Below are 14,913 nucleotides of genomic sequence, written 5' to 3'. Positions count from 1 at the left end.
TTGTCCTCTGGGATTAAAAAACTTGATCAAATGAAAATGAGTAAAGAAAAACAAGATGAGTGCCACATTCACAAACTTTAATGTTAAAGGTTCACACACACACACACTTGTAGTCTCAATAGGTGCCACAGGAGGGCGAGACTTGTACTGAGACTACAAGTTGTGTATAAAAAATCCCATAGTGAAGAAGAGCCCACGAATAAATCAGTCCACCTGTTGTTGTTTCACAAACAAGGAGATACGTCATCGTTTGGCACAACAGCATCACATCGTCGTAAGTATCAGGATTTTAAAAAGAATAATGCAAGAAAATGCAAACGTTCACTTTCGGTCCGTCACTCTAAGACGTCCGTGCACAACATGAACATTGACAACAATTCCCATTGTTACACACGGCAGGAGAGTCCGACTTATTCTCGTGAATTAAGACTTTATTCTCGTAAATTATGACTTTATTCTCGTAAATGATGACTTTATTTTCGTGAGTTAAGACTTAATTCTCGTGAATTAAGACTTTTTCCCGTAAATGATGACTTTATTCTCGTAAACTAAGATTTTATTCTCATTAATTAAGACCAATTAAGACCAAGACATAGCCAAATACACCACATCCTTGTTAGAGGTAACAACAATGACAACAGGGTATAAAGTGAGCTAAAGTTTGTTTTGTTTGGCAGATTTTTCAGGATATAAAATCTAAAAATTAAATATTACAACTTAAAGTAAAAACTAAAAGTAGCCTCCTGACGAAAACGGACAATGCAACGATGAAACTGTATTTACTGCAACTGCAAACTGTTATTTCAAGAAGAAAAGAAACAACTCTTGCAATGACTGAATTACACAGTACTTTAAAACCTCAGACCAAAATAAAACCTTAAATCACCAGCGACGTGTTGTTCTGCACTTCAGTTAGGATAGCATCATCTGGAAGAGTCAGCCTTGTATGTTGGATGTTGCCAGTCTTATGATGAACTGTTAGAGGTCAGTGTTCAAAGTAAACAGTCAAAAGCTATAACAGAACCTGAAGAAGTGTAGGAGCAGGTAGCTCAGTGGACAAGACGTCCAATGTTTAAGAAATTATACTTGAGGACAAATAGCTCACGTGGTTTAGTCGAAGACTGGAGTTCCTCAGGTCAGATGTTCAAATCTTAGATGAAGCAACTTTTTAAGCACAATATTCTACACAGAGAGTGAATTGGTGCGACCTGAGTAAGAGTGTGGGCAGTCAGCTCAGCTGCTTAGCGAGCAGCCTTTCAGTCCTGACGTTGACGGTTCAAGTCTTTTATACTTGAAGGTGTAAGGTTCTATAGCCACAGTGAAGACTGAAAACCACCAAGAGCTTCTCTCTCTTCAGTGATTATCACTTTCTGAAAGTAACCCTACCTGTGTAATACCTGTGAAAAGCACCAGGGGGAGGTACAAGCATACTTCTCATGCTACTATTCATATATACATTTTTTTTATTATCTAAAAACAGTGGTGGCAACAATAAAAATGTGGTATTTAAAGGGTTAAAATCTTTAAACATTATTCAGTATTTGATATCAATAATTAGGTCAGATGTAGGTGAAAAAACATCCCCTAAATCAAAGTAGAATATAACAATGCAAACATTTTTATATATCTCATTTTCAAAAAGCACATCTTTTATGAGTTTGTATTTGACACAAAAGGTCAAAAGTGTCCTATGTAACACAAGACACGACAAGGAAAAACATCAATTTACTGTCACAACATTTATTGTTGATCATTTTACGATAAAGAGCTAAAACTGGATCATTTAGGCAGCTTTTATAAGATGAGGGGAGAAAGCACGTCCAGTCCAGCAGGTGGCAGCATTTCCTACAGGTGGTGGTTTTTTTTTGTCTGTTTTAAAATAACAACAATTTCAGCTGCCATTTTTCTGTTATTTGTCCAGCGAGGACATGAACGTTGATTAATTACAGGTGGAGCTGCTCCTGCACAAACACACACTGATTTAAAAGCCTTTGTGTACTTTCCGGGACTTGGTACATTCCACTCCTCCCGTCTTCGTCGATTGTTTGGAATGTTCCACTTCCTTTGTCGGAGGCGAAGATTCTTTCATTCGGAGAAAAAAACAGGAGGACGAGGAGCAGCGGAAACAAACATCTGAACAAATATGGTAAATGCTGCTTAAAATGATCCACACATTTCTTAGACTCTCTGTTGACGCTCTGTTCACATCTGCTGTTCACATCTGACCACAGGTGTTCAGATTACACCTGCTAGGCTGCTACTGCTAATGTGACGTCACTGCTTACGCTGCATGTAAACACACGGTCACCATCTAACCATATACGTGTGTGTTTTCAAAACACGGACTTAGTGCCAGCTATATAATTATATAGTATGACGTCATACTGTCAAAAACTGTCCAAATATGTCAAAAATATCATAGTATAATGTCAACAAAAAGTTAAAATATGAACTGTCTAAAAGTGTCCTAGTATAGTATGTCATCATAAAAACATGTTTATTATTTAGTAAACTGTCCAATTATACACTGTCAAACATGTCAAACAATATCCAAATATAGTACGTCAACAAAAGTGTTGACATAAAAGTGTTGACAATAAAAGTGTTGACATAAAAGTGTCCGTGTCGATATGGATCAATAAGTAGTTGACAATAAAAAGGTTTTCATGTGTTTTCCTCACATTTCTTCACTCATTTACTGCAGTGGGCACATTTGAACACTTTAAAGTGGACAGTGCTTTGTCTCATCATGTCCTCTGACTGAAGACCTGCAAACCGCTGCCGTTAAAGGCACAGTTCATGTGTTTTCAAGTCATTCCATTCACAGTCGTCACTAAATACATCAGAATCCTCTGTTAAATATTGAGATTTTACAAATGTTTTCAGGATCTTTAAAGTCTTTGTAATGTTTTTTTGGAGCAGGGCTGAGCTGCTGGACCAGGAGCCAGGACCAGGACCAGGACCAGGAGGAGCTGGAGGAGGACGAGGAGCAGCGGGGACAGCTGTGTGGTAGCTGCTGCTTAAAAATGATCCGCACATTTCTTAGATGTTCTGTTGACGCTCTGTTCACACCTGCTGTTAACATCCGACCTGAGGGATCCGATCACAGATTTACTGCAACACAGGACCATGAAATAATTCATTAAATAGTGAAGAAGTTATATGGGTTTTTTTTTACATGAAATGAATAGGTATTTGAGTGAATGAATGACACATTTAATAATGAGACATTTGTCTATTTAATTCCAATGTGAATGAATGAATGTGAGACACATGTGAGTCATTATTTAATGGTGTATTTATTGATTGAATGTTGCCACTTTGACTCGTCCACAGTTTTCACTTGTTAATGATGTAAAAAGGATGTGAACACGTTAATCACACAGAAGTCTCATTCATGTGCTCATGATTTTTAAGCAGCAGTTACTGGACACCTGGACCCAACTGTGTGGTCAACAGTCCAGGGAGTGAACCCCTGTAATTTTTTTTTTGTCTTTTTATGGCTTTTTTTGGCCAAAAATATGAAATAAAATGTTATAACCCCCTGCTGTCATCTGTGCGGGGGTTCCGGGGGAGCACAGCCCAGCCCCAACCTCCCACTACTACAATGGCAGTGAGCGTGCGCAGTTTGGCCCCGGCGCCGGGGCCAAGTGTTCGGAGCATGCTGGATTTGAACCAGCCACACGTCAATTCAACGTTGCACAAACATGACTTCAAAAAAACCTCCGACTGATGAAGTATTTAAGGATACATGTCCTCTGTAATGGGCCAAACACTTGGTGTAGTGGTTAGTGCTCTTGCCTTTGAAACAAGAACACCTGGGTTCGAGACCCATTTGGAACAAGTGTCTTTGTGGAGTTTTTCATGTTCTCCCCGTGTGTGTGTGGCTTTTCTCCAGGTTCTCTGGCTTCCTCCCACAGTCCATTAATCATCTATCGCTTTGTCCTCCACTGGAGGGTGGAGTGGGGTCCTGTGCCAAGCTCAGCTGTCATAGGGTGATAGGCGGGGTTCACCCTGGACTCTTCACCAGTGCGTTCAAAGCATGCAATGCAGTGATGAGGTAAATGTCCACTTAAACAGTCACATCATGTAAGATTCGAACCCCTGACCATAGGAACACCAGTCCATGTGAGCTATTTGTCTTTGTTTTTTTTTGCACAATTTGGAAGTCTTTCAATAATAATAAAACACACAGGGAGAACATGAAAAACTCCAGAAAGATCCATGTTCCAACTGGGTCTCGAACACAAGTCCTCTCACTGCAAAGTCAAGAGCACTAACCACTACACCAACCATGTTGCCCATGACAAGGGACAGATGTTCTTAAATATTTCATCATTTTCGAAGTCATTAGTTCTATTATTGAAAGACTTCCAAATTGTGCAAAAAAAAAAGCAAAGACAAATAGCTCACATGGCAGGATACTAGTGAAATTCTTAAAGGATACACAACTTTTTTATAAGATATAAAGTAGGACAGAAATGGGGAATATATATAGGGTAAGAGGGTGTGTGTGAGTGTATGTTGTGAGGGTGGCCTTTTTTCTGGTTTACACTCCAGAGCAGAAGGGGGCGGTAATGCATCTAAAAGAAAAAGTAAAGATGGCGACGCGCGCTTAACGGCAGCGTCAACAAAGACAACACTCGGGCGTTTTATTTGTTGTTCCTATTTTAGTTTAACGGATACAACAGATTAATCCCTCTTTTCATATTCGGTGATTACCCGGAGCCGTCGTCATGGAAACAGGTGCGTAACCACCCACCTCTTCCGTCGATGCTACCTCGCTCGCTAGCGTACGCGCTACATTCCGAGAACCAAGCTCCGTTTACAAATCCGCTCTGTTATGGTTGTTTTCGGATGTTTTCAGTGGTAAATAATCGCTTGCGCAGAAATCTAAATATTTTCCGTGTCTGTGACACAGAGACATACGTTCGGGGAACCACGAGCCGCGATGGTCGTTGCTTTGATAGTAACAACTGTATGTGTCGATAGTAATGCCGCTCATCTCAGCGGCGTTTAATGATCATATTTAATGATCATATGAATGAAACTCGGGGATTTATCGCGATCCGTTTCTTGGCTTGTGATTGGTATCACAGTGGTTTAATCGATCACGTATTTCCTCGATTAATGATTTTTGGTCTATATATACGTGGGAAATGACGATTAAAACCTTCCAAGTTGACGACTTCCCCAAAACCTTTACCGTCATGGAGGAGCAAAGAAAAACAATAACATATTCACATTTTTTAAAAACAAATAGAAAACGCACAAACACTCAAACGGAGTCGAATCCCAAAGCACGGCCCGCGGCCTCCTAGTGGCCCGTGGCAGTGCTGCAGGTGGGCCATGAAAGGTCATTAAATCTAATTTAAATTTCGCTTTTTTAATTCAGTTTCATATTGCTGTGAAATATTTATTACAGATTGTAAGAAACAGCAACATCGTGGTGGTTATTGTGAATTATTTCTTGTTATTTGTAAACAGTTATTCATGTTGAATGATAATTATGCACTTTGTTGTGACGCACACACCTTTCCATATATGACGTGGAGCTTGTTACAAATGTTATTAACTACTTTGTGTGTGTGTGTGTGTGTTTGGCTGCAGAGGAACAGGCCAGGAACCGGTTCCAGGCAGAGCTGGAGTTCATCCAGTGTTTGGCGAACCCAAACTACCTGAACTGTAAGTGACGCTCTGTACTCACCTGGGCGCAGCGCCACCTGTCTGTTGTGTCACCTGTGGTCACCTGGAGCTTGGTGCTTTTACATGTGGATATGAGGACATCTGTGTGGTGTTTCGCTGTTTGCTTGAAAACCCACAGGAAACTGCTTATGAACAGGATATGACGCGTTGTTTATGCACATATTTACTGCTGGTTTCGTGTCACCTGGGGTAATTTTACCTGGACCATTTTGACCCAATCACAATCTCAACCGAAATTCGTCACACAGCAGGTCCTGAAGTTGATGATTTTTGAAGTGACCATATTGTCCATGCCCGTGGGATTATGCGACCTGTGAATGTGAGCAACGTGGAGCGGGGCAGGGTGAGCGCACCATGGATTAGTTGTGTTGCCGTTTAAATTGGTTTAAGGTTAAAGCACAAACACATCTTTTAGATTGGGAGGTAGAGTCGGGTTGTGAGAGCCAACGCCCCGGTGAAGACCCGCTCACGGTTAACGTGAACAGCAGTTAAGGAACCCAACAGAACCCACAGAACCACAGCACGACGCATCTTACCACTCATTGTTTGTTTTTCCTGTGACGTGAAAGATCAACAGGAACGCTTTGAGCGGTGCAGTGCCCCACATGTGCAGTATGACTCTGAATCCCTGTGTGTGTGTGTGTGTCTGCAGTTTTGGCTCAGAGGGGTTTCCTCAGAGAGAGAACCTTCATCAACTACCTGAAGTACCTGCTCTACTGGAAGGAACCTGAGTATGCCAAGTTTCTCAAGTAAGACGACATGCTCATGTGACTCATGTTCCCAGAAACAATGATGTGCGCCCCTTGCTGCTCACAACTAGTTTACGCAGAGACTCACTGTCAGGGAGCTGTGGGACACCAGGAATAACAGATTTTAGCCAATTAACAAAAGGATTCACCAAATAAAATCTGTGTTTGTAAACCACTCACTCTCCCACACCAAAGTCCATAGAGAAAATCAGTGATTTTAGCTGTGGATCAACAACTCTTGTGTGCTGTGATGTTAAAATCACTGATTTTCTCTGTGGGCTTTGGTGTGGGAGAGTGAGTATTTCCTGTTGGAAAAATCTGTCTCACAGTGAGATAAAGGCGTGAAGATGTTCTTAAGATATCATAGACTTGTGCTGATGTAGATCTTATGAGCGGAGTCGTTTGTTAGGGTGCTGAAATCCATTTGTGTCCCTGCTGGCACCCATGTTTTCAGCAAAAACGACGTCTCCGTTCCTAATTCGGAATTATGCCTCCATGTGGTTTGATAAGTGCCGATGCTGACTTGTTGCCGGTTCACTCTGCCCTCCCCGCAGGTACCCCCACTGCCTGCACATGCTGGAACTGCTGCAGTACGAGCACTTCAGGAAGGAGCTGGTGAACGCCCAGTGCGCCAAGTTCATCGACGAGCAGCAGCTGCTTCACTGGCAGCACTACTCCAGGAAACGCACGCGGCTGCAGCAGGCGCTCGCTGAGCAGCAGCAGCAGGCGCAGCAGCCACCGCACGGCAACGCCGCCGCCAAGTGACTCTGCCGCCAGCCATTTCATTTGGGTTTTGTACATAAAGGATATGTTTGTGTGAGGGCGGGACATGGACACGGCACTGATCACGTGACATGGGCTCTGCTGCGTCGCTCTGACACGTGTGGATCTCGACTCAGCTACTTTTGCCTTTTACAGTGAATAAATAAATAGTTTGTTTGACACTGACTCTGAGCTCTCTGCTGCAGCTTATCAGGAAATCTGAGGACGACCAGTCAGTGACACGTGTCCGAGCAGAACTAATAAATCCATAAAGAGCGACAAAACAACCTTCAAGTGTTTAATCAGAATCATTTTAGAGCCAGGATTTTGTGTGATTTCAAGCTGGACTTCTGATATTAAAGTCAGAATTCCGAGATCGAACGTCAGGCTTTGGAGATTTAAGTTAGAATTAACTGATTTTAAGTCAGGCTTCTGGGATTTATAAGTTGGACCTGTAGACCTTCCTGAAAACATGAGTTAATCTCCAACATTGAGCAGAGGAAGTGTCTAAGATGTCAATATTTAACAGTGGAGTCTGTATTTAGCGACAGCACCGCTGAAAGACACCCGTTCAGTGATATTTCAGTTCAGTGACTGTGTCGGACATAAAGTGACCTGTTGAAAAGAAGAACAGTAAAAGCACCTGCTCAAAAAAAAACACTTCACTTTACAAAAAATACTTTTTTGGATACTCACAATTTTCTAACAGGAACCACAGAAATAACATTAATGCTGAATAGCATAATGATAAACTTTGTTGTAACTGATTTACAGAGGAGTAAAAGATTGTGATGAAGATTCAACGTTTCAGAACGTCCTCATGAAGCTCGATGACACAACCAAGGTTTGACCACAGTGCAGGACGTCGATTACATCAACAAAACAATAAAAATACCAGCTTCATATTGCACCACATGCTGTACACGACACAATAAAACACCCACCCACAATATAATGATCTGAAAGTTCATTTACTCTTGTAGTAAATCTGAAATTCTATAAGGTAAATAAACTTAGACTGGTCGGCAGAGAGACTTTCCGCTGGTCAGATCTTGAACACAGAGTTCCCTCCGTGTCTCAGTGGGAGTGGGCTGAGAAAGACATGATGAGGTGATCCTTTATTAGTCTCAGATGTTAAAGTCTCAGAGTAGGAGTTTACCTGGACCACAGAGCAGGTCTTCTGTCCTTCTGCAGAGTCTCTGACACCATGACTCTGCTCCACAGAGTCCAGGCCACGTTCACTCAGACTCTCACTCTATTTGAGTTCTGTAAACTTGTCTTTATTTGTCTCACAGTGTCACAGCTGACAAAAATCACAAGTTAGAAAATAGAAATGAGGTGAGAAAATAAGTTTTAAATATGTGCAAGATGAAAACAATATAAAATACTATCACTATATACAGTATATACAGGAAGACAGTAATGGAAATAATCTATTTATGATTATAAATAAAAATATTCTAATATTTAGATCTTTGGAAATAATTTTAACTTTAACTTTATTATCATTTTATATACACTAGGTGGCGACAAAAAGTGACCACAGACAACAGAAACAGACACAAAAAACATACTTTTTGGTGTCTGCCTGTATGCAAATATTTGACAGTGTTACATTAGGCCATGTCCATTTTCAAGAAAAATAATGTTAATATTAATAATAATCAAACATCAGTGAATCTGTCTGTGTGACCAGAACAATAATAATGTTATATTGTGTTTTTTGGCAATTATTCTGATGAAATAAACTAAATAACTTACAAAATAAATAGAGGTTGTCTTGTTCTGCCATTTTAGTTGTAAATCTTATTAAATAGTGTAGAAGTTTTGATGTTACCTTTTGTTTTTGTACTGTAAACAAATACAAAAGAGTACGGAAGAGTGTCAAGGCCACATGTAAAAAAAATGTTTTGAATGAAAGAAAATCATAAAACGGCATTAATTCTGGAAATCTGACTTTTTGTCCTTTTTTCTTTCTTCTGAATTTTGACTTTTTCTCTGAATTGTGTATATATATTTATAATTATATATATAATTCAGAGAAATAAATACATGTATATATATATATATATATATATATATATATATATATATATATATATATACTAAATAAATAAAATATGGCAACCGGATTTGTTTTCTTCATCCTGGCTTTCAAAATAAGAGCCACCGAACACTTCTACCTGGGTGAACCCGTTGCCACAGCGCATGGCAATGAAAAACCCTTGAAGTAGTTATTCCCATAAAATAAAATACACGTTTGTTGTTTTTTGGTGTTACTATTTTTCGTTTTAGTAGTTGTTGTCATTTCAGAGAGATTTGCGGTATCCGGAAGTAGTCACTATTCCAGTTTCCGGTGCAGGTCGTTCAGTCACAGATAATTCAACATGGAGGATATGTACATTAAACCAGGTGAGGTTGTTATTCTTTCACTCAGCAGAAGCTGACGGACATTAACACCTTGGAAATGTTAATGTTCTTATGACGTGTAAAACAACAGCACGAAACTTTTTTTCTCTTTTTCGCAGTTTGATAGTTTACGCCACGATGACAAAAGCCAAGACGAACTCCATTCACTATTCCGCCTTCTTAAATGTCCCCCAACGCAAATACTTAACGTATGTAAAGTGTGTGATTTACGCAGCAATGACAGTTGTTGTCAGTTCGGCGTTGGATATTTTGCCGAAGAGTAATTATCCAGGTATAAATATAGTCTTGGTTTTATTTCTACCTGTGTTTTGTTGATGAGAAGATCCGCGGCTTTGATGTTTTGTTGCGTAAAATGACTTCAGTGTTACAGCAGCGGTTTTCTCGTGTTTGTAAAATGGTATTGACTCATCAGTGGTGTCCTCTTCTTAACGCATCAGGCACTGTTGTCCTGCGTGAGAAATGAGCAAAAACTCGTCGGTGTTTGGTGACGGTGCGTTGGGGGAAATGAACTCTTAAACGAATTTCATTCACAAATCAGCCAAGTTAACATTTAACAAAGTGGCCGGAGAAGAAGGAGCAATATTTACACGTGATAAGTATTTACCAATCTATTACTTGTTGTTTTCAATTCGGCACGTGATGAATATGACATATATCTTATTAATGTTAAAGAATTTGGTTCATAAGAGGTTGTCCTGTTGTTTCCCACAGGCAGCAATTATAAGAGAACAGATCAAAAACACAGACACTAACAAACAAACCTTTATTGAACCCTTATTATTAATGATAATAATAATAATAATTTAGATTTATAAAGGGCCTTTCACGAAACCCAAAGTCGACGTACTTTTGAGAACAGATCAAAAACACAAACACTAACGAACAAACCATCAGGTGGCAAAAACTTGCAGAAGTAAGTGTCGCTTCAACAGTGATTTAAGTGACTCCAGAGTTGGGGCCTGAGGGAGTCAGTTCCAGAGGGTTGGAGCAGTGACACTGAATTAAAAATGATGCTAAAAATAAGATCATGATTCAGCTTTAAAAGTGTGGTAAACAAAAAAATCAGCATTTCTCACTCTCTTTGACCATTGATCCCGGGTTTTATGTTATCAGAAATATTTATTGATCTGTTGTGTCAAATCTCACAGGGAATAACAAGACTAATGGAGGACAATTCCACTTCTATAGCTGTCATAAATGACCTGTTTCACTGACCTAAACGCCTGTGTCCATGTTGCCAAGGTAACCTGGAGCGAGGTTGGAACGACCCCCCTCAATTCTCCTATGGCCTCCAGAAGGCTGGCACACCTCAGAGGAACCTGTTGAACAAGAGAGCAGCTCCACCTGTCCCAGGCAAGGGAACGCACCTGTCCACACCTGTCCACACCTGTCTACATCTAGTGAGAAAACACAAAAAGCTGAGCATAGTTAAATCCTAAAGTTCAGAGTCTTGCTGACGCGAGTTTGTAGCAGCATCTGCTGAGTTGCAGACACACTCAGGTACAACAGGAAACCAGCCTGTCCTCTGACCTGTTCTCTGACCTGTTCTCTGACCTGTCCTCTGACCTGTCCTTTGACCTGTCCTCTGACCTGGCCTCTGACCTGGCCTCTGACCTCAGGTCAGGCATGTTATGGTTGATGAATTTTTCCGACTTTTAATGTCTCAAACGCTAAACGTTATCTGATTTCTGATCTCCAGGTACTGGAGCTCCACCCTCCATGTCTCCATCCTCCAACCCTCTGGCCCCACCCCCATGTGGTGTGGCAACACCCCCTCCACTTCCAGGTACAGAAAAGACAGTGCAGGTGACGCTGGCATTGTCGTCGTGTTAGCAAATATTTGATGTTGACAATTCTCCGTTGTCCCTGATCTCACTGTAGCTCGTCCTCCTCTTGGCTGCATGGCCACGCCCCCTCCTTCAGGACCAATGAGAAGCCAGAAACGGGCAGACAGCAGCCAATCAGAGAGCGAGCCTGATGTGGAGGTTGTGATGTCGGTGTTGAAGCGAGCGTTGGTGTCCTGCAGACAGACTGTTAAAGTGAGGTCATCTATTTCCTTTACATACGTTCAAAACTGTCTATTACATGGTTGTGTAGCCACTAGAGAAGTGGTTCCCAAAGTCTGGGTCAGGACCCACATATGGGTAGTGGGAGGTTTTTTTGTGGTCCCACAGATATTTTCATGATTTTTTCAAACCTTTCTGTGAAAGCATAAAACAAACCCCCCCTTTTCTGAGATTTTGAAAAATGCCGAGATATGGGCTGAGAGTGGGGAGAAGTGCAGGGGGTGTGGTCAGGTAGTGAAATCGGACACAGAGTAGCAGCTGCGTGAGGTGTTCAGTCAGATGAACCTCAAAGAGTCCGTGCTCCAAACTCAAACTGTTGAGAAGCTGAACCGTACGTTTAACCTTTGACCCTTCTGCAGGATCAGGTGTGCAATGACATGGGAAAGAGGCTCTACCTCCTGCAGGACAGCTGGAGGACAGGTAGACTGAGTCTACCAGTGAGGAGACGCATGTACACCCTGACTCAAGGTAAACCTCCTGTCTCACTCTCGGCACCGTCCTCCATCCGTCTCAACACTGACCTGTCCGTCTGTCTGTCTCTCAGAGCTGAAGCTGCGTCACTGGGATGTGGCTGATGAGATCCATCTCTCCCTGATGATCGATCATGTGACTGAGGTAGGTCAGTGGATGGTCGGAGTTAAACGTCTCATTGCCGAGACACGAAATCTGAGTCCCGAACTCCTAGAACCACTTCTTAGCCCTGAAGGACCAGAACAGAAATCTGCAGCACCAGTTCAGGACCCTGTAGGATACGACCAGGACTCGGCAGAACCAGGTCAGGGCCCACCAGAAGCTGCCCAGGACCTTGAAGGATCCAACCAAGACCCTAAAGGACTGGACCAGGATTCGGCAGTCCAGAACCCAGTGTCTCATTCTTGACTCACCAGCAGGTTTACTTCTTGTGAGTGTTTTTATTCCAATCTTGGACCTGGTTGTCATAAATCCTTTCATCCACACAGAAAGTCCAATATCAAACACTGTATCTGGACTCTGGACTCTGGACTCTAATCCCTGAACTCTGAGCTTCAGACCCTGGTCTTAATGGCTGCAGTGGACTGACCTCTGGACCCCCCGCGACTCTGACGTCAGTGTTTCCCACAAAATTATGAGAGACACTACAGTGCTCTATTGTTACTGATTTACTGATTGACGCATGGACAAAATTACAATAAAACATTTGTGAGAAAAGACAGAGACTAACATAAATAAAGAACTATGATGAAAACGATAACATGTCTGACACATGAAGGGCGGGGCAGAGATGGTGACTGTAACAATAGCTGCACAGCCAGTCATTTTACTATCTATAGAGGTATCTGCACCATATAGATGTAAACATCTAAGTTCGGGCGTTGTTTGAGGTTGTCACAGAACATACACCTGCACCCGTTTCCGGTGACAAAAACTGTGATGTTAGCTCTCCCACACCAAAGTCAGTCATCATCTACCGCTTTATCCTCCACCAGAGGGTCGCGGGGGGTGCTGTGCCAATCTCAGCTACATCGGGAGATAGGCGGGGTACACCCTGGACAGTTCGCCAGTCCATCGCAGGGCCACACACAGCTAGAGACAAACAACCATTCACTCTCACTCTCACACTAACACTCACTCTCACACTCACTCTCACACTCACTCCTACGGTCAATTTAGAGTGTCCAATTCACCTAATCCCCACATTGCATGTTTTTGGACTGGGAGGAAGCCGGAGAACCCGTAGAGAACCCACACACACACGGGGAGAACATGCAAACTCCTTGTTCCAACCGGGGCTTGAACCCGGGTCTTCTCGCTGCAAGGCGAGAGTGCTAACCACTATACCACCGTGTGGCCCCCACACCAAAGGAAATCATTGCTTTTCCACCACAGGGACACAGGAGCTGCTGGTCTACTGCTGCCCTCCTGTAGTCACTTTGTGTCACTGAGGTAAATCTGAACAGACGATTTCAAACACCAAAGTCATGAAGGAATACATTTGAACTTAGTGATGGATGCAGCAGTGTCCCCATGAGCTAAAATCACTGATTTTCTCTATGGGGCTGGTGTGGGAGAGTGAGTGGTTTACAAACATCAGTTTCCTGTTGGAAAAGTCTGTCTAATGTGAGATAAAGACGTGGGCATGTTCTTAGATGTTGTAGATTTTAGTCAGTGGGTCGTTTGTTGAAAGCACATCGAGACAGTGAAGTTTGAAATGAAAGACTGCAGTCCTCTGCTTATTCTCTCCTTATTATGCATCCATAACCATATAAAATATGATCGTATACAAGCATATAAATATACATACAAAACCCAAACAGTGTCTGACGTGTTTCCCAAACGTTTACAGCTTCCAGCAGAGTTCTGTCCGAACTTTGCTGACCAATCAGCTCTACCCTAGCCCCCTCACCCACCACCCCCCGCCGCTGCTGCCATCCTCCTGGGAGAAGGAAGAAGAGGCAGCAGCTGGCAATGAGGAAACCAAGCTGAAAAGATGACTGACAGTAAGAAAGAAGCTGATCTCCACTGGGGCAAACAAACCCAAATATAGACCCAAAGAAAGAAGAGGGATGTCCATCCGTCCCGTTCTTCTGGCTGCAGAGTCTGAAGTGAGCAATCACGGGAGAAACAAGCCAAACGGAGAGTGGTATGGCTTGGTTTTCTAACGACAGACATCCAGCAGCTTTTTTCTCGTTTCCTGCTCGGTTTGTCCAGCTTTGTATGAGCTTTTTTTCTGTCACCCAATCAGCTGACTGTAGCGGGCAGAACCAGACCGTAGCGTAAAATGGCACGGTGCCAACTCAATTCAAAACCTCACCTTTTGTGATGACATCACAGCCCCACCTCTCTTTATTTTTTCTTTAGTCGTACACACCTTTAGGCTTTATGCACATGCTCAACATCTCCTTCACAGCTTTCCAGCACCACCCACAGGCCCGGCATATGTACTGCAGTATCTCGGAAGGGTTCTGTGCGGTTGGAGACGCTTGTTTGCCGCGTCGATGAAAAGCGACAGAAAGGAGGCGTGGCTAAGGCCTCTGATGGCGTCATCAGTGAACACACTCTGCTGCTACTCTTACTGCTAATTGCATTTCTGTCTTATTTTGTTAGTCGAACACACAGTGCTGTTCAATGAGGTTATACTGGCACTGCGTTTGCGTCTGTGTGTTTTCTTTTCCAGTTTTTCCAACCTCCAACTGCACCATACATGGCCCTTTATTACCTAT

The 14,913-nt window shown here is 42.4% G+C and overlaps 2 protein-coding genes across 4 annotated transcripts; both read left to right on the top strand.

The window, feature by feature from the left end:
• Window positions 1-4,565: 4,565 nt before the first annotated feature.
• On the top strand, window positions 4,566-7,397 carry med31 (mediator complex subunit 31). Of its 2 annotated transcripts, none has more exons than XM_044041228.1 (4): window positions 4,566-4,746; window positions 5,611-5,685; window positions 6,359-6,455; window positions 7,010-7,397. In XM_044041228.1, the coding sequence occupies exons 1-4, from the start codon at window positions 4,737-4,739 to the stop codon at window positions 7,218-7,220; spliced, it is 393 nt and encodes a 130-aa protein (XP_043897163.1). In that variant the 5' UTR covers window positions 4,566-4,736; the 3' UTR covers window positions 7,221-7,397. The 2 variants fall into 2 exon arrangements, with proteins under 2 accessions (XP_043897163.1, XP_043897164.1); XM_044041229.1 differs by lacking the exon at window positions 4,566-4,746 and adding an exon at window positions 4,754-5,356.
• Window positions 7,398-9,572: 2,175 nt separating this feature from the next.
• On the top strand, window positions 9,573-12,941 carry sra1 (steroid receptor RNA activator 1). Of its 2 annotated transcripts, none has more exons than XM_044041338.1 (6): window positions 9,573-9,629; window positions 10,890-11,000; window positions 11,347-11,433; window positions 11,529-11,686; window positions 12,073-12,181; window positions 12,258-12,941. In XM_044041338.1, exons 1-6 carry the CDS (start codon window positions 9,605-9,607, stop codon window positions 12,590-12,592), a joined length of 825 nt encoding a protein of 274 aa, XP_043897273.1. In that variant the 5' UTR covers window positions 9,573-9,604; the 3' UTR covers window positions 12,593-12,941. The 2 variants fall into 2 exon arrangements, with proteins under 2 accessions (XP_043897273.1, XP_043897272.1); XM_044041337.1 differs by lacking the exon at window positions 9,573-9,629 and adding an exon at window positions 9,731-9,918.
• Window positions 12,942-14,913: the final 1,972 nt, after the last annotated feature.

This window comes from Solea senegalensis, linkage group LG13 (assembly GCF_019176455.1).
Source record: "Solea senegalensis isolate Sse05_10M linkage group LG13, IFAPA_SoseM_1, whole genome shotgun sequence".
Classification (NCBI taxonomy): Eukaryota; Metazoa; Chordata; class Actinopteri; order Pleuronectiformes; family Soleidae; genus Solea; species Solea senegalensis.
The sequence above is the reverse complement of the archived record's forward strand: the minus strand, read 5'-3'. Positions and strand labels throughout refer to the sequence as shown.